General features: G+C 40.9%; 1 protein-coding gene across 1 annotated transcript in view; it reads left to right on the top strand.

Moving 5' to 3' along the window:
• Positions 1-25,782, top strand: part of TPK1 (thiamin pyrophosphokinase 1) — a gene marked incomplete at both ends in the record, with an annotated part of 191,218 nt that overhangs the window by 59,290 nt on the left and 106,146 nt on the right. The window contains 2 exon segments of the mRNA XM_079533265.1: positions 21,820-21,935; positions 21,939-21,940. Coding sequence (XP_079389391.1) covers positions 21,820-21,935; positions 21,939-21,940 — 118 coding nt within the window.

Below are 25,782 nucleotides of genomic sequence, written 5' to 3'. Positions count from 1 at the left end.
TTTCAAAAGTGGGAAAAAAAGTGAGTCAATATCTGGGTAGAGAGAGAGAAAAAGAAAGAGGAACACTCTGATGTACACTCAGCAATGCTGTAGATCCCATACTTGTGTTTGACCAGATTAGTCTGGCAAATATGGGTTCCAGCCACTTTGGACTTCTGGAGATATTGTGGAAGTAGACTGGCTCATCCATTTTGTCTATTTGTTGTCCTTGGTGTTTGTTGCTGCAGTATAAATAACTGTATTTACCACTGTTTGGCAAAATCCATATGCTTTCCTCTTTCGTGTGTGTGTGTTTTTGTGTGAGAGAGAATCTCTCTTTCACTGAGCTTCCTGAAAGAAAAGAGAAAGCATAAGAGAACGGATGAGGTGCAGTAAATGTCCACTGAAAGTCTTACTGACAAGGTTTAAAGTTGCACTTTTCATTCTCTTGAAGAAGACAATCACTGTAGGGGACCCCAGTTAGAACTTGTCTAGAACTTGGAAAACAAAAAGAACAAACAGAACAGTTAGAACTTTGCTGGAGTTTCTGAGGGCAGTTCCAGTGTTTTCTTCTTCAGTCAGCATAGAGAGAGAAGGAATATCTCAAAAATGTAATTTAAAAACCTTAAAATCTGAGTTGTCTCATTGTTTTCCTCAGAGAGGTTAGATTTATGTATCAGATCCCTAAGCTTAAGGGCAAGCACCTCAGGTGTGAGGTTATTTTCTCTTCAGAGTTTGTTTCCTTGGCCAGTTTACTGCAAAAACACAAGCCAAATCAATTTTGTGGTAGCTGGTGTCCATAGTTTAATTTGTTATCTGTCCTGTACCTCCACTCTTTCTCAACTGATTATCCCAAGTCTTTCTTTTCTGCTTAGCATCAGAGGAAGGACAGTGAAGTTAAATCTTGAGAATGCAAAGCTACAATCTAATTTTGAACTTTCCTTGACTGTCATGATTTTATAATTTTGTTATTGGTATTCCACATCATAACATCATGTAAAGCACGGGTAATTAAAGAGTTAATACTCCAGTTCTATGGACTGACAACTTTCCAGATACCTGGTTCTCAGAAGAGAAGAAGAAGGACACATCCCAGGGGACTTCATGTTCAGAGAGGAAGATAAGCCATGGGAAGAAGTCATGAGATCTTGCTCTGTCTCTCTCACACTCTTCCTGTCAGTGTATGGGTGTGCTCATAGAAGCTGATGAGGAACGATGCCCTCCTAGATCTTTTGCTTGTGAGTAGAGAAAGTGTCCTGGGTGAAGTGTCACTTATTAGCCGTCTTGGCCATAGTGACAGTGAAATGCTCAAACTTAAAGTATTTGGTGATAGGAGGAAAACTGCCACCAAAACCTCAGCCCTGGATGGTTAGGGGACAGAGCTCAGGCTGCTCAGGGTAGTAGTTAGTAAGATTCCTTGGGGAGCTGATTTGAAGTCATTGGAATCCATCAGTGCTGGTCACTTTTTAAGTACCACATCATGAAAGCACAGGAACAGGTAAAACCAATATGTTGGAAATCAAGCAGATGGGGGGTAGAAAGCCATCTTAGCACAACATGGATCTTCTAGAGCTTAAGTAGAAGAAGAAAGTGTATGGCTACTGGAAGCAAAGATACGCAAAAAGAAAAGACTACAGGGATGGTGTTTGTAGGGAGAAAATTAGTGTGGACAGAGGTTGGTTAGAGTTGAAGCTTGCTAATACTGTAGGGAACAATAAAAAATATTGTGGGGTTTTTTTTTGTTTGTTTTGAAGTATGTTAACAACAAAAGGAGGACTAGAGAGTACACTAGTTCATTATTTAATGAGAATGGTCATCTTACACATGTGGGCCATAGACAAGGCAGGGAAGTTTCATGCCTTCTGTGCCTGGGTTCTGGAACCCCAGGTGCCCTGAACTGTAGGTCTGTGGCTGCAGTAACAATCAATTCATGGAACCATAGCAGCATCAAGGTTGGAAAAGGCCTCCAAGATCATTCAGTCCAACCATCCACCTATCAGCAATGTTTCCCAACATGTCCCTCAGTACATCATCTAAACTTTTCTTGAGCACCTCCAGGTATTGAGTCCAGGAGGTGGACTCAAGCACCTCCTTGGGCAGCTGATTCCAGCACTTAACCACTCCTTTGAAGAAGAAATTTTTCCTAACATCCAACCTGAATCACCCTTAGTACAACCTGATTCCCAACCAGCTCTAGACTTGTGCTCCATCTGGATGCGTGTAAGTCCGTGGAGCCTGATGGGATTCATCCCAAGGTACTGAGCTGGTCGATGTCATTGGGACACCTCTCTCAATTCTCTCAATTATATTTTAATGTTTGTAATTACTTGGACAGCTGGCAAACATTGTCCCAGTTTTCAAGATGGGCAAGAAAGAAGATCCCTGGTAAATATAGACCTGTCATTTTCTCTTCAGTGCCTGGCAAAATTATGAAGAAAATTGTGCTGTGAGTTATTGAGAAACACCTGAAGGAAAATTAGTCTCATTGGTCACAGCAAGCACAGGTTCAGAAGTGTAAAGTCTTGTTTAATAATTTTGATTTCCTTTTATGACAAGGTCACCCATCTGCTTGACCAAGGAAAGCCATTGGAGGTAATCTTTTGATGTTTCATCAGTAATCTTCAGGAAGAATTGTCCAGAATACATACAGATAAAAACCTGACACAGGGTGAACACTTGGCTTATGGGCCGTGCTCAAGGAGTTACAGTAATTGGGATTAGATGTGACTTACAGACAGAGACGTTGATGGAATTCCTCAGAATTCCATTTTAGGGCCAGTTCATAAATTACTTGGATGTAGGACTAGGAATTGTTTTGAACAAGTTTGCTGATGATACTAAATTGAGAGGAGCTGCTGACTCCGTCAAAGGAGTCTTTCAGAGAGACAATAGACAAATTGACAGAGAGACATAGACAAATGAAAGCGCTGGGCAGTCAAGAACTGCATGAAATTTAAGAAGAGCAAGTGCTGGATTCTGAACCTGGGAAGAAGCAACCCTGGCTATACTTACAGACTCGGAGGTGAGATGCTGGAGAGCAGCCCCACTGAAAGAGTTTTGGGGATCTTAGTTGACAGCAGGTTGAATGTGAGTGTTCAGGAAAGCCAGCTGTATCGTACAGTGCATTAAGAGGTGCATTGCTAGCTGGTTGAGGGCACTGGCTGTCCTGCTCTTTACTGCACTGGTGCAGCAAAGTGATGATGAGTGATAAAACCCGAAGGAACAGCATGAAGCATGAAACACAAGCATAACCTCCATCACAAGTTATAGCTGAATAGGGTTCTTGTTAGAGCTCAGATTTTTTACCACAATCTGTCATTTTACTTTGACAGGAGTTAAGGTATTACAGACAAAATGCCTGTAAATTGGAGGCCCTTCTGTTGTCCAGCAATTTAGAAAATTGAGAACATAGTACACTTTAGCTACTCTTTCCTGAGGGGTCGTATACCCGTGCTCCCCATTTTTTGTTTCTGAAGCATGGCCTTTAAGTGGGCCATGGGCTCATTCTATGATAACTTGACCTATGAGAGAGTGGGGTATGCCTGTCTGGTGTTGAATACTCCACTTCTGAAAGAAGAAGTAGGTAGCATGGGCTACATATCCTGTCCCATTGTCTGTTCTGTTTTTGGGACCCCAAGAACTGCAAATGCTAGTAGGAAGTGTTTCCAGACATCTTTTGCCTTTTCTTCTGTATGCCCAGATGCAAGAACACAGGTGGAGAATGTATCAATAGAAACATGAACATAACGGAACTTCCCAAATTCTGGTTTGTGTGTAACATCTGTTTGCCAAATTTCGAAGGAGCTCAATCCTCGAGGATTAACTCCAATAGAAGGTGTTGGTGCAACAGTTTGACAGTCTGGACAGGACTGTAGGATCTGTTTTGACTGATCGGTGGTCAGTTGGAAGGCACACTGTCATGCCTTTGCATTTTGATAGTAAAAATCATGAGATAACTGTGCTTGGGCAAACTGATCGGGGATAACAACTGCTCCTGCCAGTTTGTCCACCTGCGCATTACCCTTGGAAATAGGGCCTGACAGAGAGGAGTGAGAACGGACAAGCTGAATGAAGAAAGATTCCGAGCAATGATCTAGAAACCATTTTAAGAGCAAAAGAAGTGTGAACAGCTGCACATTAGTTGTTTCCTTTGGATAAGAATGCTTCAGCCACATCACGATGCCTGCAACATAAGCAGAATCTGCTACTATAGTGGTTCTATATCTGCTACTGTATAATGATTCAGACCATTGCTCAAAGACATGGACCAGTGCTGTAAGTTCCACAATTTGTGAAGAGCCGGTGGTGACATGGATGTCACTGTTTCTGGTCCTGGCAATGCCTCATCGTACGTGACTGCACGGCCAGTAAGAGCACCTACAAGAGGGGCTAATGATAATTTAGAAACTGGCAACAAATAGAGAGAATGAAGAGATTGTACAGGCTTGAGCACTAGCAGATGAATACTTATCTGCCCTGAAAATCTCACCAGTGTGTCAAAGGTTTTGCTGAAGTCTAGGTAGACTACATCAGCATCCTTTCCCTCATCTACCAGTCTGGTCACACAGTCATAGAAGATTAGGATGAACAAACACGACCTGCCTTTTATGAAACTGTGCTGGCTGGGCCTCATTCCCTGGATGCCATGCATGTACTGTGTGATCTTACCCAGGATGTTTTGCTCCATAACCTTCCCTGGTATCGAGGTCAGGCTGACAGGCCTGTAGCTCCATGGATAGGCCTCCTTACAGCTCTTTTTGTAGATGGGAGTCACACTGTCAAACCGCTAATCCTCTGGGACCTCTCCAGATAACCAGGAACACTGATCATGTCAGGATCATGTCAGGTGTTCCAAGGTGCCCGATCTTTCTGCTGTATGATGCTTCATGCTGACAGATTGACCCATGACTTAAAGAGATTGACAATCATATGTTTTTCTCTCATGCAGTTTTCATAGTTGGCTGAAAATTCACATAAAAGTTAACTAGAAGAAAACTTGCTGAAGTATACTCTATGTTGTACATGTTGTAAGAGCAGTTATCATTCAAATCTGGTTTGATATTGCATGTCTCTGATTTTCAGTGTTACACACTGCTATTAAAAAAAAAAAGAATCAGAGTGTGCCATGAAATGGAGTTATAGGAGTTTTATAAAAAGAAGCCTGATGCTAAGTTTCTAAACTCATTTGCATGTACTTAAGGACTAACAATTTGTTAAAGACAGAAACTATACTGTGGGGCTTGGTTGCTTCTCGTGCAGCTATCCCCTGATGCATTCTTTTAGATGTAAAATGTTTATGATCAGAGTGTCCATTAAAAATAGTTTTTATTACCTCTGTACATATTTTTAATATGTAGCTTTGTATGTTCCATGACCAGCCTTTTCGCTTTTCAAGTGTCTTTTATAAATCATGGCACATTGATATACTGTCACATCAATAAATTAAATTACAGGACTAACCTAAACAAATACAGCTAATTAACCTTCTCCCCAAATTGACTTTGGCTTAATCGAGGAAGTAGGTTTAATTCACTTGCTCAGCACTTGTCTAAACAACCAAAATGAACATGACAAAAAATTGAATGAGGGGGAGGGGGAAAGAGGGAAATCAAAGAAAAGAATGAAAAAGAAGGGTGAACATAACGTCTCCATCACAGAATCCCAGCAACGAAGTATTAACTGCAGATTACAAGAGTAGAACCAGGGATGGAGCGATCTTGGGATTCGACTTGTGCGTGCCTTATCACTGGTACTCAGTAAGAATAACCTGTTGAGTAACATAGGTTTCATCTTTCTAGGGTTTTTTCAGGGGTTTTACTGATGATGGCCTTTTTTAATAAACAATCACACTTTACACACTAATTAAGTTTGTGGACAGTGCTGAAGTAGGAGGCTCTGCTGAATCCTTTGAGGGTGGAAAAGTCTTCCAGAGAGATCTTGACAAATTGGATTTGAAGAAGTGCAAGTGCTAGAATCTGCACCTGGGACAGTGTAGCCCTGACTATACATACAGACTTGGGAATAAGATTCTGGAGAGCAGCCTTACTGAAAGGGAGCTGGCATTTCTGGTTGGTGACAAGTTGAATATGGCACCAATGAGTTCCTCTCTTTTTCTGCAACTACAGAGTGTATGTGAGGATTCCTGTTTTCTCTGCTGGTCTCTGCAGTATAGGAAAGGCATTGCCATGTGGGATGAGGGCCACACAGAAAGACATAGAGAGAACATAATGATTAAAGTATCTGACTTACACAAATGACATTTCAAGTTCTCATGGCAACAGGGATGTTCTGAAAATGGATGGACTGTTTCAATAGGAGCTGAGGGAATGGCATCAGTCTGTGATTCTAGGATTGTGTGTTTTCTGTCTGAAAATGGCATGAAAATGGCTTTATGCAAGATGGCACTTTTTTAATTTATGTTTAGGTAAAGCCACAGAGCCCTGGTTTTGTTTGCTCTGTGTGGAGAACTGTTCAAACTGACACATTAAAGTAGTTTTTATGATCATTGAAAGAAGCCCATGGACTTCACTTCAAAAAGCATTTGTCTGAAACATTGTTGGAAGAACAGAGCTCTCATTTGAAATCTTTTCTTGTTTCATTGCTTTGAAAATAAATACTGCTCAATTAATATTCTACAAATATTACTTTGTTACCTTGAACATATGCACAGTTGATAGCAAGTTCTATATACTTCAAGTATTAGTTAAAATACTTTTTGAAGTGCACCTGATATTCAGAAGATGCTGTATTGACTGTAGATTCTGTTTTTCTGCTTCTAAAGGAAGTTTACATAAATTACAAAAACAGTCTCTTTTTCTCTTTAAAAACACAGGTAGAAATCTTTTGCTTTAGTTTCTCATGTGTATATGGTTTTAATATGCATACAGTCAATTTTTATGTGCATATATAAATAAATAGAGTCAATCTTTGTTTGGTTGGATTTTTTTTTTTATGTTTTTAAGATAGTCCCTATAGATTTTAGTAGATTGAAAATGCTTATCAAGCCAAAGAAGAGGATTTTGGAATGAAGGTAGAGAATCCCAGTAGAGACAGCAATGAAATGCAGTATGCTGGTAGGTCTACATGAGCTAAAAGGATCGTTTTTTTTTTTTTTCCACTTTGAAAGTAATTTGTGAGAGACTAAATTGTTTTGATTATCCTGTTTGTTTTGAAAGGGGACTTAACTGAAATTCTGCTTGATTTAGTTTTGTTAAAGATGAGCATGTATTTTTTATTCTTCAAATGCTTGTCTTAAGTTTAACGTCTTAGAAGCTGCAGTGGAAATCGTACACATGACAGCAACAAGAACTAACATGTTAAAGCTGTATATTTAAATCTGTAGGAAATAAGCTTGTCCCCTAGCTATGCTAATAAGAATAACTTATGTATATAAATGTGCACATAGAGCTTCTCCCAGCTTACTCCTCATTTCTTCTTTCATTTTATTCTCTAAATTCAGCATTCCCTGAGGGAATTTACTCTGAATATTCTGCAGTGCTATCCTTGGGTGGATTTGTGTGTGAATTTCAGATGGGTTTTATGTTTGCTGGTAACTTTTTCCTTCTGTCATGAGATTTCCTTTTATTAGTTAATGCTGACTTTGCTGCATTTGCACAGCATTCTCTGTTGCTGTTTATGAATACCAAAGTAACAACCACCATAAATATGGAGAGCATGGAGGAGGAGTTAGAGTAAACAATTTATTTTCATGTGTTTGGGATTACCACATAACTCTCTAATGACAGAAGAAAGTGGAGTTTAATGGTCATCATTACGTTACGGGGGGGGGAAAGTGCACAAAGTAAAATAGCTTACTTAGACTTCTGTCATTCTTTGTTCAGAATAATGATTAAATGGTGCCTTTTTATTTATTTGGGTTTGATCATTGGGGAGAGATTGAAATATTTATTTTCCTTCTGCATTAAGAGTAGTTTGCCAAGAATGATTCAAGGCAAGCTGAATATTTCAAAGGAGTGAGAGAGATGTGGAGACAACCTTGTGCAAACCAGGAGTGTCTTATGGTTTATTCTTTGATATTTTGAGGCTTGAAATATGTTTGTGTTTGAACGGGAAGAGGTGGGAATGTATTTTATCCAGTTGTATTTTATCCAGTCACATTCTGCAACTCTGTCCAAAAAAGAAACTACATAGCTTAGATTACCAGAGAAAGTAGAAATTTGTGGTTGAATCTAGATTCTGTTCGTTTTCCAGATATTGCTATTCAGTTTTGTAGTGAAAATACATTAAGTAGGTAGTCCCACCATGTGATAAACAACTGTTTATTCCTCTTTTAGAAGTTTGTTTATCTTATCAGCAATAACAATCACAGAATCATAGAATCGTAGGGGTTGGAACGGACCTCCAGAGATCATCAAGTCCAACCCCGCTGCCAAAGCAGGCTCCCTGCAGCAGGTCGCACAGGTAGGTGTCCAGATGGGTCTTGAATATTTCCAAAGAAGAAGACTCCACAGCCTCCTTGGGCAGCCTGTTCCAGTGCTCCGTCACCCTTACCATGAAATTGTTTTGCAAGTTGGTGCAGAACTTCTTATGCTCTAGTTTCTGGCCATTTCCCTACAGACTGAAAAGAGGCTGGCCTAGTAAGTGGTATTAAAATAATACTAATTGTTTCTGAAGCTGTTCTGAAGGGAATAGGGGAATACAGTGTGACATACCTGAATCATTAGCAAAGTGGACTGTTTTAGAGTGACTTGATCCAGTAAAAAAGCGTAGCATGGGGACATGTCTCTCAGACTAGCGTTATCTCTTTAAAAACCTGAGATCTTGCTAAGCAATATTTTATTAATAGACACAGCTGTGCAGAATATATGGTAGGAAGCTCTGCGACCCACCAGATGCTGCTGTCGTACAGGAAGTAGTTCATGCTTTCTTCTTCTACACAGCTAACAGAAGTCAGTAGATCACTGGAATTTATGCTTAAATTCAGGCATTTGTGTAGATCTCTCCTACTCTGTAATCCTTATATGCATGTACACTGAGACCAATTCAGATTTCATTAGCGCTTTAGCACATACTTAATTTCCCTAGGGAACCAAATTCTTAGTCATGCTACCTCCTTCCAGAGCTTGAGATGCTTAGCATGAAAGACAACTTCTGCCTGGATGCTTTCCTGTGAAGCCTAATCTAGGGAACCTGCTTCTGCAGAGAGGTGAGGAGTAGATGATCTCCAGAGAGATCCCTTCTAACCCATACGTGAATCTTTGAGATTCTGTGTAACAAGCTCTTAAGCAGTCACTTAGTCATGGGAAAATAAATGACATTGAACACAAACCTGTATGTTTCATTATAGATATCCTGTCAGGTCGGGATGTGGTCTGGCTACAAAAGCACAAGCCTCTCTGTCTTGTGCTCTTTCTGCTGTTCTGAGACTTACCAAAATTTGGTGATAAGCAAATGTGATGGTAACCAAATCTGATTTTGCTTTTAAGGCTGCTGTTTGATAGTTTAAAATGTTAACAGTCCTTAAAATAGTCTATGATGATAGTCAACAGAGGGGAATAAAAATTATTTTGAAATTTGCTGTTGCCACACAACAGTAAATAAAGAAGAAAAAAAAAAAGGAAATTTCTCATGTTTTAATATTCTAAATGACAGAATTTTTTCAAATCTACCCAATATACTGAATATATTGAACATCTTGAGCAATGACGCTTTTTCCTTGCACATGCTACATTTTTCTTTTTTCCTACACTGTGGTTGCATTTCCCTATATTATCACAAACATTAAGAAGTAACTAAAAAATTACACCTTTTAAAACTGAAATGTTTGATTTGAAAGTGGTTTCTGATTTAACTATTAAACGTGTTTTCAAAACAGATTTTGCTGAAACTTGTTCATCAAAGGGACATTGCAAACAGGGTATTCCTGTTATGAATATGAAAGCTCATTACTTAAATCTAAGGAAGGTCAAATTTCAACAGGCCGTAAAATACTGTTTTTTTCGAAAAAAGACACAGTCAAAATTCAGTGTTCAAATAAAATTGGTGCCTGCTTGAACTGTAGTCACCAACTTGAAGTTGTGCTTTATGAGAAGTGAAAGCTTTTACAGACTTTTTCTTTGTAGGATTTTCTGTAGAATTTTCTTTCCTCTTGTAAAGCTGCTTCACATTACAGGTAAATCAGTTGCCTATGCACCTTCCTGATTCAGGCCATGCTTTCAGCTTGGGTCTCACTTTTGCCTTTTAAGACAGGGATGGCAGTGGAAAGTGCTTGCAAGGCTTGGGTGATGTCTGCCTTGACGAAACCTATGCAGAGTCTGCTGGTCTGACCCCAAGCTTTGCTGTTCGCCACAGCACACCTGTCCTGATCCCAGGACTCACACCCAGCCAAAACACACACAGCCTGGCCCTGTGTCTCTATCCTGGCCACAGACCACCTGACTTGGCCTCAGACCTCTCTCTTGGCCATAGGCTGCCTGGCCTGCCACCTCCATAGCTCTCAGTTGCAGTTGGCTGGCCATGCTCTGCAGCGAAATACATCATCTTGGCACTTTTTTTTCCCCCCGGCCTTTGACCACTCAGTTCTCCAAACAAAAGTCCTCAATTTCATCTCCTGGCAGGTCCATGGTTATATGTGTTATTGGAGTTCCTTAGCTTTGTTTGTTGTTAAATAGTAATTTATTTTTTAGTAATAGTAAGTAATAATTTTAAGTAATTTTTAGTAATGTTAAAAGTTTTAAAAACTGAGCCCAGTTCAAGATCTGTGTCTGAATTCTGCATTTGGGATTTTGGCCTGGAATTGTGCAGAGATCTGTTACGTCGCTTGGGATCTTTGTAAAGCTGGGAAACAAGAAGAGGTCTTGCACAAATAGAGGAATGGAAGGAGATGATGAGATTGTTTCTCAGATTTATTTTATCTGCAAATATTCTACAGACACAAGTTAGAGAGAGGTGCTGCACTTGAAATAGCAACTTGTAGGTTGCTTCCTGTGGCTATTGTCTGTTTTGTAGATATGTTATCCATTTACTCTGTGCTTCATCTGACTTTTTTTAAGGTAGTACCCAGAGAAGGCCTGTAGTATGTCAGTTGTAAGCAGAAAACCTTGTAAGCTAAGTCCCGTTCATATTAAATAAAATAAATAAAAATTAATTACAAGGAAACAAAGCATGGGGTTCTGATTGCACTGAATAGCAGTGAAGTGTGTGGAAAGGACTCTGTAAGTAAATTGAAGTGAATGGAAAACCACACGTAATGCCATTATGCAAACTGTTAACACAGAAGTGTTTCCATGGTTGGGGTTTTTATTTATTTATTTATTTTTTTAAGCAGGTGTATACTGCCATTCTGCTACTTGATCATGTTTGCAGCCAAATTACTTAGCACAAAAAATGTACATAACTACCAGCTGTCAAGCTTCTCCACGTTTTTACTATGTACCACAAAGCATCTTTGTCTACTATTGTCCTGTCTGTGCCTCAGTAAATTACTAATTGTGATACCTCTGCCTTACAGTGATACCTGCTGCCATGGGCAGATGGGTCATAAAGCTAGTTCTTACCTGAAAAGGGAAATATTCTGCCTTCAGACTGACTGCTGATTGCTTTTCTAAAATATACCCTTCCTTCTTCTTCAGCATAGTTTTCTCACTAAAGCAAAACACAGACCTTCAGACCAGCAGCTGGAACCCACGTGAAATAAATGAGCTAGTCCCAAATCTCATCCCCACACTGCTTTTTACACAGTGTATATGACAGTTTAATCTCTTTTCATCAAAGCTCCTTTCCTCTTCAAGTGTAGTTTGATGTACAGCTTCAACATAAGCAAGTGTATTGATAAGACTCTGAAAATGACATGAAATGCACTGCATACTGCATATCAATGATAGCAAATTAGGGTACACCTTTGGAAATGCACATGTTGATATGAAGTAATTATGTGTGAACTTGACTGTACCAGCATTACTAATTATGCTTTTGATTCATTATTTGGGAGCTCCATTCAGTGGCTAGTGGGGCTTAATGACAGACCTGTTTCTGAAAACAGTGCCGGGGAAGGTTATGGAGCAAAACATCTTGAGTGAGATCACACAGTGCAGGCAGTACAACCAGGGGATCAGGCCCAGACAGCATGGTTCATGAAAAGAAGGTCCTCTTTGGCCAACCTGATCTCCTTCTATGATTGAGTGACCCAGCTGGTGGATGAGGGAAAGAATGTTGACAGAGTCTACCTAGATTTTAGCGAAGCCTGTCCTCCATGGTATTCTCATAGGGCAGCTGGCATCCTGTGGCTTGGACAGCCATTCTTTGCTGGGTAGAGAACTAGATGCATAGCTAGGCCCAGAAAGTGGTAATGAATGGTGTTAAATCCAGCTGGTGACTCGTCACAAATGGTGTTCCAGGGGTCGGTGCTGGGGCCTGTCCTCTTCTGTATCTTTATTGATTACTTAGATAAGGGGATTGAGTGCACCCTCAGTAAGTTTGCAGATGACACCAAGTTGGCTGGAAATGTCAATGTGTTGGGGGGTAGCAAGGCCCTACAGAGGGATCTGGACTGGCTGGATCATTGGGCTGAAGCCAGTGGGATGAGGTTCAATAAGGCCAAGTGCCGGGTCCTGCATTTTGGCCACAACAACCCCATGAAACACTACAGACTTGGGGCAGAGAGGCTGGAAGCCTGTGTAGAGGAAACAGACCTGGGGATCTTCCCAGTCAGGGGGGGAACCGGGACCCAGCCCAGCCCCCATGTGTGGCTAAGAGGGAAGCTTTGTGGCTCTCCAGGCAGTTCCTGGCATCAGGAGCCTGCTAGCAACAGGATGCAGAACTGGGAAAAAGACCGTGACATTTCCTTACATTTCAGCAGGGTAAAGCAAGAAGCTGATTAAATTATTGGTTTACTGACATTTTTCAAGCAGGGAGTATAAAAACGGAAAAATGAAAAGAATAAACTTCCTCCTGATTCATGCCTGCAGAGGCACGAACACACAGCCTCATTATGAGGTCACATAGCTGTTAGTGTAAATGACGGTAACATGTACTTTGCTTTATGCCTGAGCTCCGTCCCCTTGGTTTAGCACAGCACAGCACAGGGGCACTCCCAGGGCTGGGCCTGCAGAGCATGTTTCAGCCAGGGATCCACAGCAGCTGGGTGGACACCAGAGCTCCTCACCTGACAGACTCCGAGAAGGACGGTGGGGAGAAAAAGGGGATGTCATGCACTCCATGAGAGTTATGGAATATTAAATCTAATACTGACAAGAGATTACTTCAAACTTGAATATGAGTAATTGTAATGAACTCTGTGCGGAAGTGTACCTGAAGACAGTCCAGAAACTCAATCTTGTGAAAACAAAGTTGCTTTCTTGTCTCTCTTTGTCAGCACATTACTCCTGATATGCTTACTGATATTTGGGTTTCTTTTTGCTTGCAGCTGAGGGGTACTGCTTTTGGTACTGTTTTGTTTGGAAAAAGTACTGACCTAATCTTCTATTCTTTTTTTCTATAGTGAACATTGAGATTTCAATTTTTATTTTATTTTTTACAATTGTTGTTGTTGTTGTTATTCAGGCAAGGTTTTGATTTGAGGACTGTGTAGCTTAGTTTTTTGCTAAAATGCAGAGGAGTCTATTATCTGTAGTTAAAACTGATGAATTTTCCCTTTGTTTCATTTCTATGTTTGTGTTATCATAGGATTGAACAAATGGGCTGAGAATACTGTTTCCGAATTCATCAGGGCATTGTTTCCTTCTTTGTGTTCCTGTATTTAATTGCTTAATGAATCCTGCCTCTGCTTACCTGATATTTATGTGATGCTTACAGCTCCAAGTGAGCGATTAAAGATGTGCACCAGTTTTGTAGGAAACCTAGAGGTACATTCCTAGGTGTGCAGCAGATCTTTCAGAATCTGTTCCGTACAGAAGAAGCAGTCTGTCTGCTCTGGCATTGGCTACGCGTGCTGGGCCTTCATGTCCCAACTGATACAGACTGCAGGGAGGTCAGTTACAAAACATCAGCAGTGGATGGACCTTTCTAGTGTATGCAGTCAGTTCAAGGGTAACAGCCATTGCTTTGCACAGCATTTGTAAAAACTGAAATTCATTCCTGCACTGGAAATGTGTATGTAAAACCATACAGCACCACAGGCAGAAGATGGAATTTTTGGTGAAATTCCTATTGGAATTCCTATTTGGTGATATTCCTACTCCTACAAAGCGCTTTGTACACCTGCAGAAGGTTGACTCCATTACTACTATCTTGCAGCAGCATGAAAGTTCACCTGTAATAGCATCTTGACAAGCATCTGTATATTTATTTAATTTGGAACCATATAATATATTGGCAGCAGGTGACTTTTTGCTGCCTTCATTCAGAGCCCCATGGGCTCTTGCACATTTAAAATAGCAGTGACAGAAGCCAAGCCTTTTCAGTTCAAGTGAACTTAACCATAGACCTAATTAAAATATTTAAACAGCTTCTTAGCAAGAGCAGTGTCCAGCTGCAAAGTGTATGGACTAACAGAGAGATGATTGGCTAAAAGAGCTGCGGAGATACCAAAATAAGAATGTCTGCACTGAATAGTATTTACTATCTAACAGCTATTGCATATAATCCTGATAACAGGTAGAAATACACGGGTGGGAGGCAATAGTTTGAGCAAATGTATCTTCTGGCTAGTGTTCTGCAACTGTACAAATCTGTGGATTTGTGAAATATATTATCACGGTTTCTTCAAGACGAATGAGAAAAAGAGAAAACACATAAATACGAATTATGCATTTTGCTATTGGTAATTGATATTTTTATTAATATTGTGACAAAAAAAGTAGTAGCCAAATGTGTCAAGCAAGGCAAATACATTGTTTTTTATACATAAGATTCCTAGCCATTAATTATGCAGCATTGTTTTATGTGGTGATCATGCTGGCAGGTTAATTATGGTAACCAGATTACTGAATCAGTAAGGGAAACGTTGCATAGCTAGAGGAGTTAAGTAAGATTAGTAAAGAAACATGGGGATATACTTAGAGCAGTTTTATAAATTTGAACTGGGGCAAAAGCCTGGGTTAATTAAAAAAATTTAAAGAAATGAAAAATTGCTTTATTTCCCTTGCAGTAACTAATTGGGGAATGTAACATATTTTATGCTTTTTTTTTTTTTTTTTTCTTCTGGTGTTGGTGTTTTGTATAAATGTCTTTTATTGTACCCTTTTTGTACCCTGGTCTTACTCAACCTGCAGGAGTTGCATCTGTTCTGTACGGACTATTCCCCTCCTGGATCTTCAGGACTATTCAGCTTGTGATACTTGCCTTTTCTTCTGCGAAAACTCAGAGCTGGGACTTCTCTTTCTGTGTTTGCTATGCTGTTCATAGCCTGTCTCACAGTTACAGGAAATTTTTTGTATTTACTAAAAGAGGTTCTTTTGCTTTCAGTATTTTTGTTATGTTAGAATAGTTTTGTATTCACTAGCAGGCCTAATATTTGTCTCTGTTGTTGAAGGAAAATAGTTCATAGATTCCCATCAGAAGAGACACCATTTAAAATGACCAACTTTACTCAGAAGGACCTTGGTTCTTCCTTCACTCTGCCTGTCTGAAACTCTTTCAGAGGTACAGCGAGCTCCTGGTACATACTTGACATGATTCCTCCTTGACATGAACTTAACTGGATGGTGTTCAGTTTAATACGTTAAATAACAATAACATTTAAATAACATTTTTACCAACTCCGTGCTTTCTGACTGGAATAAGCTAGATGGCACGGAAGGTACCTGGCAGATCTGAGGGTTCTCCAGTAATGATGTAATACCCTCTAGATCCAAAGGAGAAGGTGTGGGCAGGATGCTCTTTGTTTTGGCTGACGACGTAAGTTATTCTTCCCTCTTGGAGTTCAGCAGTCAGTTTGGTTGCTTCTCTTTGACTTGTGCATCCATGAGCATGTCATCCCTCTGTGTCTCTTTTTACCTTCACATTTGAGTATTTTCTTTTAAATCTATTTGAATCATCAACTTCTTGAAATAAAGTATCTCTGTTTTCATGATGTCAAGAAAAACAGTGCCCTGATCTTATTCAGATCCTTCAGTTTCTGCTGAAATAATTAACAAGGCTTAGCGTGGGCCATTGCAAAATGCGTAGGCTGCTAGATTTGCCTGCACAATTGCCATGCTGCACCTTGGCCAAATGGTTGTTTGTAAAACGGTTTTGTCACCAATACAAAAGGCACTGTACAAAGCAGTTCTTATTACCTTCTAATAAAAAATGTCCATGAGTTGTAAGTTTGCAATTGCTGACTATCTCCTTAAACGTTACAGGTAATAATGTTACATATTCTCCCAAGCAATACATATAATTGCTTTTTATCAAGCAGGGCTTGGTAGCGGTAGAAGTAGTATGATGTACTGGCCTCCAGCCAATCAGCTAATTTCCTGCTGGTTACTTAAGGCATGTGCAGCTTTGGTTTCTTCCAGCGTAAGTTGTTACCTTGCTGGTAAAAGATAAATACCTCATAAATAGATTCTTTAAATAACTTCACAGTGCTGCTGAGTGATGAGAATAAACATGTGGAGAAAATTCTAGCTATATGTCACAGAGTTATCCCTAGATCTAAGTCTTTGATGGGGGGAGGGCGGGGCACAGGCCTGGGAAAAATAAGAGACAAAAGAGCAAAGAAAAAAAAAAAAGGGAAAAAAAGAGGAAGGGGTACAAACAGTTTGCCGCATGATCCGGCCTGCCCCAGCCCCACTCTTGGAGAGGGGAAAGGGCAGAGAGCTAGCAGATGGGGTCAGCAAAAGAAACACAGCGGCAACTATCTGAGGAGGAATGGTGATTTACTAAATCCAGCAAAATCAAACAAAATGAGAGAGAGATCAGAGTGCCCAAAGTGTGAGCCCCCATGTTAGTGCAAGGGAGGCACGTGCCCTTCTTTGCAGCGAACTGAGCGGGAATCTCTGTGGGAGAGCTGCTGGGTCCAGAGTCCATCTATCTTCCTCTGTCTGCCAGGTCCTCCTGGAATGCCACCCTCCCCTCCCATCAGAATACTCAAAATGCCCATAAGGGGCAGTAAATGGAACCGGAACATGAACTCTTTAACTCCCACTGGTTCACATGATGTCCTTCTTTGCTTCTGTCTTCAGTGAAAAAGCTCCCCCTCGGGAATCTGAGACCCTGGAGATTAGTGAGAGGATCTGGGGAATGGAAGACCCCCCCTTCTGTCAGGGAAGAGGTGGTCTGGGAGCGCCTAGGCAACATCAATGTTCAGAAATCCATGGGACCCGATGGGATTCATCCACGGGTGCTGAAGGAGCTGGCAGAGGTGATTGCTGAACCACTTTCGGTCATCTTTGAGAAGTCATGGAAGACGGGGAAGGTGCCTGAAGACTGGAAGATAGCCAACGTCACCCCAGTCTTCAAAAAAGGCAAGAAGGAAGACCAAGGCAATTATAGGCCAGTCAGCCTCACCTCTGTCCCTGGAAAGGTGATGGAACAGCTTGTACTGGATGTCATCTCCAGACAACTGGAAGAAGAGGAGGTTATCAGGAGTAGTCAGCACGGGTTCACCAGGGGGAGGTCGTGCTTGACCAACCTGGTAGCCTTCTACGATGTTGTCTCTGGCTGGGTGGATAGGGGGAGAGCAGTGGATGTAGTCTACCTTGATTTCAGCAAGGCATTTGATACTGCCCCCCACGACATCCTTATAACAAAGCTGAGGAAGTGTGGGATAGATGAGTGGACAGTGAGGTGGGTTGAGAACTGGCTGACTGGCAGAGTGCAGAGGGTCATCGTTGGTGGTGCGAGTCCGGTTGGAGGCCTGTAACTAGCGGTGTTCCTCAGGGGTCTGTGCTGGGTCCAGTCTTGTACAACATCTTCATCAATGACCTTGATGAGGGGATGGTGGCCACCCTCAGCAAGTTTGCTGATGATACGAAGTTGGGAGGATTGGCTGACACGCCTGAAGGCTGTGTTGCCATTCAGCAAGACCTGGATAGGCTGGAGAGCTGGGCAGAAAAAAACCAGATGAGGTTTAACAAAAGCAAGTGTAGAGTCTTGCATCTGGGGAGGAATAATTCCATGCACCAGTACAGGTTGGGGGATGAGCTGCTGGAGGGGAGCTCTGCGGAAAGGGACCTGGGTGTCCTGGTGGATGACAGGTTGGCCATGAGCCAGCGGTGTGCCCTTGTAGCCAAAAAGGCCAATGGCTTACTGGGGTGCATTAAAAAGAGCGTGGCCAGCAGGTCAAAGGAGGTGATCCTCCCCCTCTACTCTGCCCTGGTAAGACCTCATCTGGAGTACTGCGTCCAGTTCTGGGCTCCCCAGTACAAAAAAGACAGGAATCTCTTGGAAAGAGTCCAGCGGAGGGCCACGAAGATGGTGAAGGGCCTGGAGCATCTCCCCTATGAGGAAAGGCTGAGTGAACTGGGTCTGTTCAGCCTTGAGAAAAGGAGACTGAGAGGGGACCTGATCCAGGTCTATAAATATCTAAGGTGTGGGGGGCAGAATGGCGAGGCCGGACTGTTTTCAGTGGTGAGTGGAGACAGGACAAGGGGAAATGGCCAGAAACTGGAGCATAGGAAGTTCCGCACAAACATGCGCAAGAACTTCTTTACAGTGAGGGTGACGGAGCACTGGAACAGGCTGCCCAGGGAGGTGGTGGAGTCTCCTTCTCTGGAGATGTTCAAGACCTGCCTGGATGCCTACCTGTGCTACCTGGTGTAGGGAACCTGCTTTGGCAGGGGGGTTGGACTCGATGATCTCAGGAGGTCCCTTCCAACCCCTACAGTTCTGTGATTCTGTGATTCAGTTCTGTGATGCGGAATACTGACAACAAAAAATCACCAAACCACAGCACTATGTAAGGCAACTGTTTTGAGATATCAATAGTAGTCTTATCTCCATGTGAACAACGTACATCTATCATAGACCTGTTGTCAGGCACCTTTAGGTCATAGAAAGAGTCTGGTATTTTACATGTACCAGTCTGAATGAATGCTGATTTTTTTTTTTCTTTTTTCATAATACCCAGTTTGGTTTGGGTGTTGATCATATGCTGTTAAGCTCGTAAGCTTGGATGCAGTATTAGGTCAGGCATACCTTCTGGTGAGTCCGTTCGGATAAAGGTAGTTCTGGCTATCTTTCAGTAACTGAGACATTTTTTCTCTCGCTGTCTGCATCTTTCTGCAAGTCGTAAGCCACTCATTTGTTTTAAATATGAGCGAATACTTAAAAAATCACTGTCCTTAGAAGGAGAAGGCTGTGTCTCTGTGTGGCTAATGAAGTGTGTTTTAGGCAGCTTAAGTTCCTGGAGTTAGAAAATAATTTTCCCTCAGACTTCTTATGGTTTTGATTGCAATGAATATCTTGCTTTTGTAGCTTGAGGAGAGAGAAGAAACTTCATAATGGTTAGGTCCTAAGCCTTGTTTAGATGCATCATACCTGCAGTTTCCACTATAAGCTCAAGTGAGAGAATTTTAAAGGCTCCAGTCAAACACAGGAGAGGAAAATTATGTTCTTCTTGTCTGATGATGTTAATATTCATCATCAAGAACCATTGTAAGCAGCTGGACAGCAACTATAATTTAGAAATTATTTCATCTGTGTCATGGCTTTATGATTTTTGGTTATCATATTCCACGATTTTTGGTATCATAATCACGATTATGATTTTTGGTATCATAACATCACGTAGTGCACTGGGAGTTAAGGTGTTAATGCTCCAGTTCCAGGCATGTGTCCAGAAAAGAAGAATTATACACCCCAGGGGGCTCTGCAGTCGGAGAGGAGATACAACCCCTGGCAAGGTCCTCTGATGCTCTCTTTCTTAATCAGGCTCTCCTCCCTGCTGCTCAACCAGACTGCGCATCTCACCTCAGCGTTGTGGTGAGGCCTATCCACCTTTCGGACACTCTCTCTCGTTATATTTGATTTTTTAGCCTCAATTCTAATTATATTGTATTATAGTGTGTTATCTTGCATTCCGATACTATATTTAGGAAGCCAGTTTGTTTCTCCTCAGATTGTTGCTGCTGTTTTTAATTATTTTGGGGTCCCCTGTTTCCCTTTTCTGGAGACATGGATTTTGCAAAATCCCCCCACCCCACTAGTCACAGAACCAGACTGAACCAGCCTGTAAACCGTTGACATTCTGATATGTCAGGATCAAATCTGCTTGACTTTGGATTGTTGATATGGTTGTGCTTGGTGGCTGGAAGGAATGAGAAAAGTAGAGTGAGGAAGCAAAAAAAGAGCATAATGTGTACAAAGAAACTGAAAACATTAGTGCTTACAGTAGTGAGCACTGTAATTACATGGATATGAGTATAGATGTGGATAAGAGAGAATAGGTCTGGTTGGAGCAGGGGCATTGATAGAACAGATGCTGAGAAGTTTCATGCTAGTTCTCCAGCCATGTAGAGTTTTGTTGTCTGCAGGAAAGAAGCTGCTGTACCCCAGCCTACCCATGTGATGGATAGCAGCTTTTGTGCCACTCTGCCTTTGTTTCTTTTTTTCCAAGAAGCCTGAGCCAAGGTTGCATTGTACTGGGTAGTGGGTTTAACACAAGGAACATTCCCTGTGCTGGGAATTCAGCAGCCAAATAAAAAGGAGTGGCTTAAAGAAGATATTAGATACAGAAGTCCGATGAACTCTGTTGTCCCAATTTGTATAGCCTGGCAAAGATGATTACTAAGCTAGAGAGGTAGGCCAGATTTCCTACTGAATGAGTACCAAGAAGAAAAAGCTAGGTCTGTGTCACTGTTGAGAGGCCATTCCAATTGAGAAACTGACATCAAAGGAAAGTAGCTGTAGCTGAAATATGAATTCTCAGAAAGTATCTGATTTGATTATTTATGCCTTTTTTCCCCAAACTTTGGCAGGCTGTTCCTTTTCTTTGTCTCTCCTTTATTTTCTCCTCACCTTTTCACTACCAGCCCCCAAATACTCCAACTTTCAGCCCTCTCTGATCTACCAGCCCATCTCCCTGCTCTCAGGACTGTAAGGGACGCTCTAAACTAGTGAGCACTACAGTTATTTGACCTGTGCATCTCTGAACAGAGCTGATAAAGACTATTATTTTCATGGTCATTTTCAGTCTTAATTACCTTATCATATATAAAAGTTCTTGCCTAAGAACTGCAGGTTAGCTGAATTATCCTTAATGGACATGCTCATGAATAAAGTACACTAATTTATATCTGATTATATAGTGATAGCATTAGAATACTTTTTTCTAAAATCTTTTTTCTAAAATCTAAATAAAGGAACCAAAATACAAAGGCACATCTGTGTTTGTTTAAATCAGCTGGAATTAGTGGTGCGTGCTCTTTGCAGACACAAGTTGTATAAGCAGTGAAAATGATTGTGGTTTTATTCCTTTTGTACCAGGATCATTCAAGATTTAGTGTTCAGTGTTAGCCCCTGACTTTATTTCAGATAATTCAAACAGTCTGTAGAGCAGTCTGGGAACTGTAGTGAAAGTATCACTTTTGATGCCATTCGGGTGATAATAAATAGCATTTATAATGCCTTACCTCTTTTTTGCTAGTTTTTATGCAAGTCTTTAGTAACTTTTTGGCTGAAGGAGGACTGTTAGATAAAAGATGCAAGTTTCAGTTTCTTTAGACAAGTATATGCCCGTATGTGGCGGATGCTCCCTGTTCAGATTTTGAATACTTGCTCTCCTATTCAGTTAAAGGTGTATGGGCACTAGGTTAGACAGAAGGCAGCTATTTGGAAAGTGCAGTGACATAGTTGGGTGAAGATAGGCATTTGGCTGATAAAAGCCATTAAAATGTTTTGTTTTTTTTAGAGAAAGAAGTGTCAAGTCAAACTACAGAAGTGGTTAAGATTTTTAATTTAAAATAAACATATATTGATGCTCTCTTTCTTCACTTGCAGCTGCACTGAGAGCTTGTGCTGATGGAGGTGCTAATCGTCTATACCACGTCACAGAAGGAAATCAGGACAGGTATGTTAATAATAAACATGAACTTATGAAAGTCATATTTTCTAAATAAAAGTAAGATGTTGGGGATGGGATCTATTCAGTCAGTGAAAAGCTGTCTGCTTTGTACATGGTACTGGCCATGTGGTAGCAGTGAACGTAACCTGAACTCCCTGTAGAGGTATGTATATGCTCAACTACTGATAAAAGGCCAAATTAGTGTATTTTACTAGTTTTCAGTTATGAATGTTTTTTCATATCCAAAAGATGGCTGATATTTCCGTTAGTAACTTTTAACTTTTGCTCAGGTCCTCTGAAGATGAAGCTTATTTGGTGTAAAGGGTCGAACTGGTGGGAACAAAACGATCAGCTAAAGCTGAACTCAAACTATTGCTTCTTCCTTGAAAACCCCTGTTGTGTGTAAGGGCAGAAAACAATGGAGCACTCTCAACCATAACTGTCATTTCATTTTGGATGACAGCTAGTGAGAAAGCAGCTCTGACAGTCACGTAGTGGCAGGCAGAATCACAGAATCACAGAATCACCCGGGTTGGAAGGGACCTCAAGGATCATGTAGTTCCAACCCCCCTGCCTAGCAGGGCCACCAAACATACACAGGCAGTTGAATGCTTTTTCTGCTTTGTGTGTCTAATTGCTTTTCCCAGACATAAGTTTTAAAAATACACAAGCAGCCTAAAACACCCTATTTTCTTAAGCCCACTGGTCTTTATTCCTCTGATTCATAGCTCAGCTTTCAATCTGTCTCATTTAGGTCTCCATCAGAGCTAAGGCTTTGCAGCAACCTCTTGAAAAACTTACTGTGCTCCTGAGAGAGGTTGACAAGGACCATCTGATGCTTCTCGCCATGGGCTGAAACAAACTGTCCTCTTTATTTCTTACAGAAAATCTGCTTGCATTCGTGAAGTGGAATGAGGAATAAAATAGGCTGTCTACTTTTTCTTTTAAATTATTTCTGTATTAATGGTAGGACATCATACACGACCAAAGGCAAGTACAGAAGTTGTAAAGAATTGTACATGTTAGGTGAGGAAATAGGTCTGAAGGAGGAATAGTGCTTGTTTCCTCTAATGGCATTTAAGTCCATAAAATCCTGGGTTTCTGCCCCAGAAGTGTTTATGCAGCTGGTTTTATGGTGCAAAATAAATGCATTCCAATGGTTTATCATTTCCTAGTGGGACCATCAAACACAGTGTAATTCCAGGTTGCTAAACACCCACTGTTACTTGTACTTAGGATTTTCAGTTGTTGTGACCAAGGATTCACAGATAAGAAGTTTAATAAATACAGTAAGGTTGACTCTCAGAGTAAACAGGTGAGACAAAACTTATAAATTTATGAACCTTTTTATTCGTACAGCAGCACATATTTGCCAGCAGATGAACAACCAAATGTACGAGGGAGGACAGGAGAAGCTTGATTTCTTCTTGCCCTTCACAGCAAAGTTGAGTTAGAAGGAAAGAAGTAGCATTGAAGCGGGAGTTAACTTAGAATTTCTTCCTTTGTCTTCTGTGAAAAGTTTGATGTGCGGATTGCTGATACTCGGACTGAAGTCTGTCAAGCATTACTAACTGTTGTGTGTATTGCCTATGTCTCTTCTCTTCTACTGATTGCTTGCAGAGCCATGTATGCACACCTTAAATCTAGAGTACAGACAGAAATCTGACTTGCAGCAAGTAGTTCTCTGATACTGATGATTCTTTTTGAAGAGACACAAAGGGAGTGATGAGGCAATGTCAGAACTTTAACTTCTCTTGTAACCCATTCATCTCTTCTGCAAACCTTTACATTCTTATTGCATATAATTCAGGGAAAACTTGATTGTTATACCTTGGTTGAATAGTTCTTTCAGTCTTACATACTTGGCCCTTGGACTATTCTTTTTATCAATCTTTTTTCTTTTCATGTTAATTGCCTGGGATAGTGCATATATATACTGCATAGATACTGCATATATATAGTATCTCCTATGAAATAAAAAACCTGCTATGAAATAGAGGAGAAAAATAAAGACTTGCATAATTTTAATTTCCGTCCTCAAAGAAATCATTCTGCTGGAAAGAATATTCATTTACTTCTCTGAAGTATTTTCCTTTAAATTCCCTGTTCAGTACTACAGAACTGGGTGCACAGACTCTGCTGATATTTTCATCTTTTTTTTTTTTTTTTTTTTTCCAGGGATACTGACTCAACCACTCCCTGGGGAGTCTATTCCAGTGCTTAACAGCCCTTTCTTGGGTTGTTAAAGTAAAGAAGTGTTTCCTAATATCCATCCTGAACTTACCCTGGCGCAACTTAAGGCCATTTCCCTTCGTCCTCTCACCTGTCAGCAGTGAGAAGAGTCCAACCCCGCTCTAACTGTATTGAAAGAGAGCAGTATGGTCTCCCTTCAGCCTCCTTTTCCCCAGACTAGACAGCCCCAGTTCCTTCAGTCTCTCCTCATAGGACTTGTTCCCCAAGCCCTTCACAAACCTTGTTGCTCTTCTCTGGACCTGCTCCAGCACCTCCATGTCCTTTCTGTACAGAGGTGCCCAAAACTGAACACAGTATTCGAGATGAGGCCTCACGAGTGCTGAGTACAGAGGCGGGATTACTTCCCTAGTCCTGCTCATCTCACAGTTTCTGATCCAAGTCAGGATGCCATCAGACTTCTTGGCCACCTGGGCACACTGCTGGCTCATATCCAGCTGACTGTCCATCAGTACACCAGTGTGTTCTGTTCAGTCAACACTGAGCTGTTATATAGTTTGCATAAATGCCCCATTTGGGTTGGTCTCAAGACTTATGAGAAATAGATAGTGCTAGGGTTTTTGGTAACCTATTTGAACCTTTGAAAGATCGATATAGGAAATTTGCTTACTTATTTTTCTTTGCTTTTCTTATAAATCTGCTATAGAAGTGCCTTCAGCAATTCTGGCACTCAAAACTCCAGACTTATCAGATGGCTGATGTATGTCTGTAACGACCTGGAACAACAGCAAAAAAATAACAATAATTAAATACAAAGGAAAAAAACCAATAAGCTAAGGGAATCAAACCTCTGAAGTTTTTCTGTTCTTAGTACCTGGTGTTCTGCTCCTTAACAGCTTTAGGAAAGGCCTAGATTGTGCTGATCTAGAGTGAATGTCACATGTTCAGCCCCAGCAGGATTATGGAATTGGCTTGTTCCTGATAAATGTCAGCATAAAGCAGTAGAGAATCAAGCCAGGTAAGCTGATCATAGCCTAATATGCAGAGTGCTACTTAGTAGCTAAATGAGACTGTTAATACGTGGTTCTAAAATGCCTTAGAATGCATCAACTAGACTATTCAGATATGAAAATTTAAGAGGAATTTTGAAAAGGAATTATAGATATCTTTTTCCATCTTGGGCAAAAAGATAACTTCCTCTACTAAAGGATGTGTGCTATATATGTCACTCACTGACAGAAGTGATCATTTCATATACAGTTATGATGCAGAATTCTTCATGAAAGAGAGTTCAGAGGAAAAGACTAATAAAATACCTGCTTTTAATTCATACTTTCAATGAGGGATGATGTTACAGCCTTTATGGAGAGGCCCTTCTGATTTCTTTTCTCTAATGTCATTTCTTCCACTCACCTGTAGCAAGTTTGACAGTGTGATTCTCCAGGGCCTGTTCTCCTGGACTATTCTGTATTCTGGAGTAAATACAAAACTGCCAAAAGCAAAGAAGTGAAAACTATTTATTGCGAAGTATCCTCAAAGATACTTTAGTATGATTTGCTGTTGCTTTCTTTTTCAATATGTACCTGAGGTATTTCCCATCTTTATTTGTTATCTGGGGGTGCTGATGTTTGCCCCTCACTACAAGAAAGACTTTGAGGCCCTGGAACACGTCCAGAGAAAAACAATGAAACTGGTGAGGGGTCTGGAGC

Source organism: Tetrao urogallus (assembly GCF_951394365.1).
Source record: "Tetrao urogallus genome assembly, chromosome: 3".
NCBI lineage: Eukaryota > Metazoa > Chordata > Aves > Galliformes > Phasianidae > Tetrao > Tetrao urogallus.
This window is presented reverse-complemented; position numbering and strand designations above follow the sequence as displayed.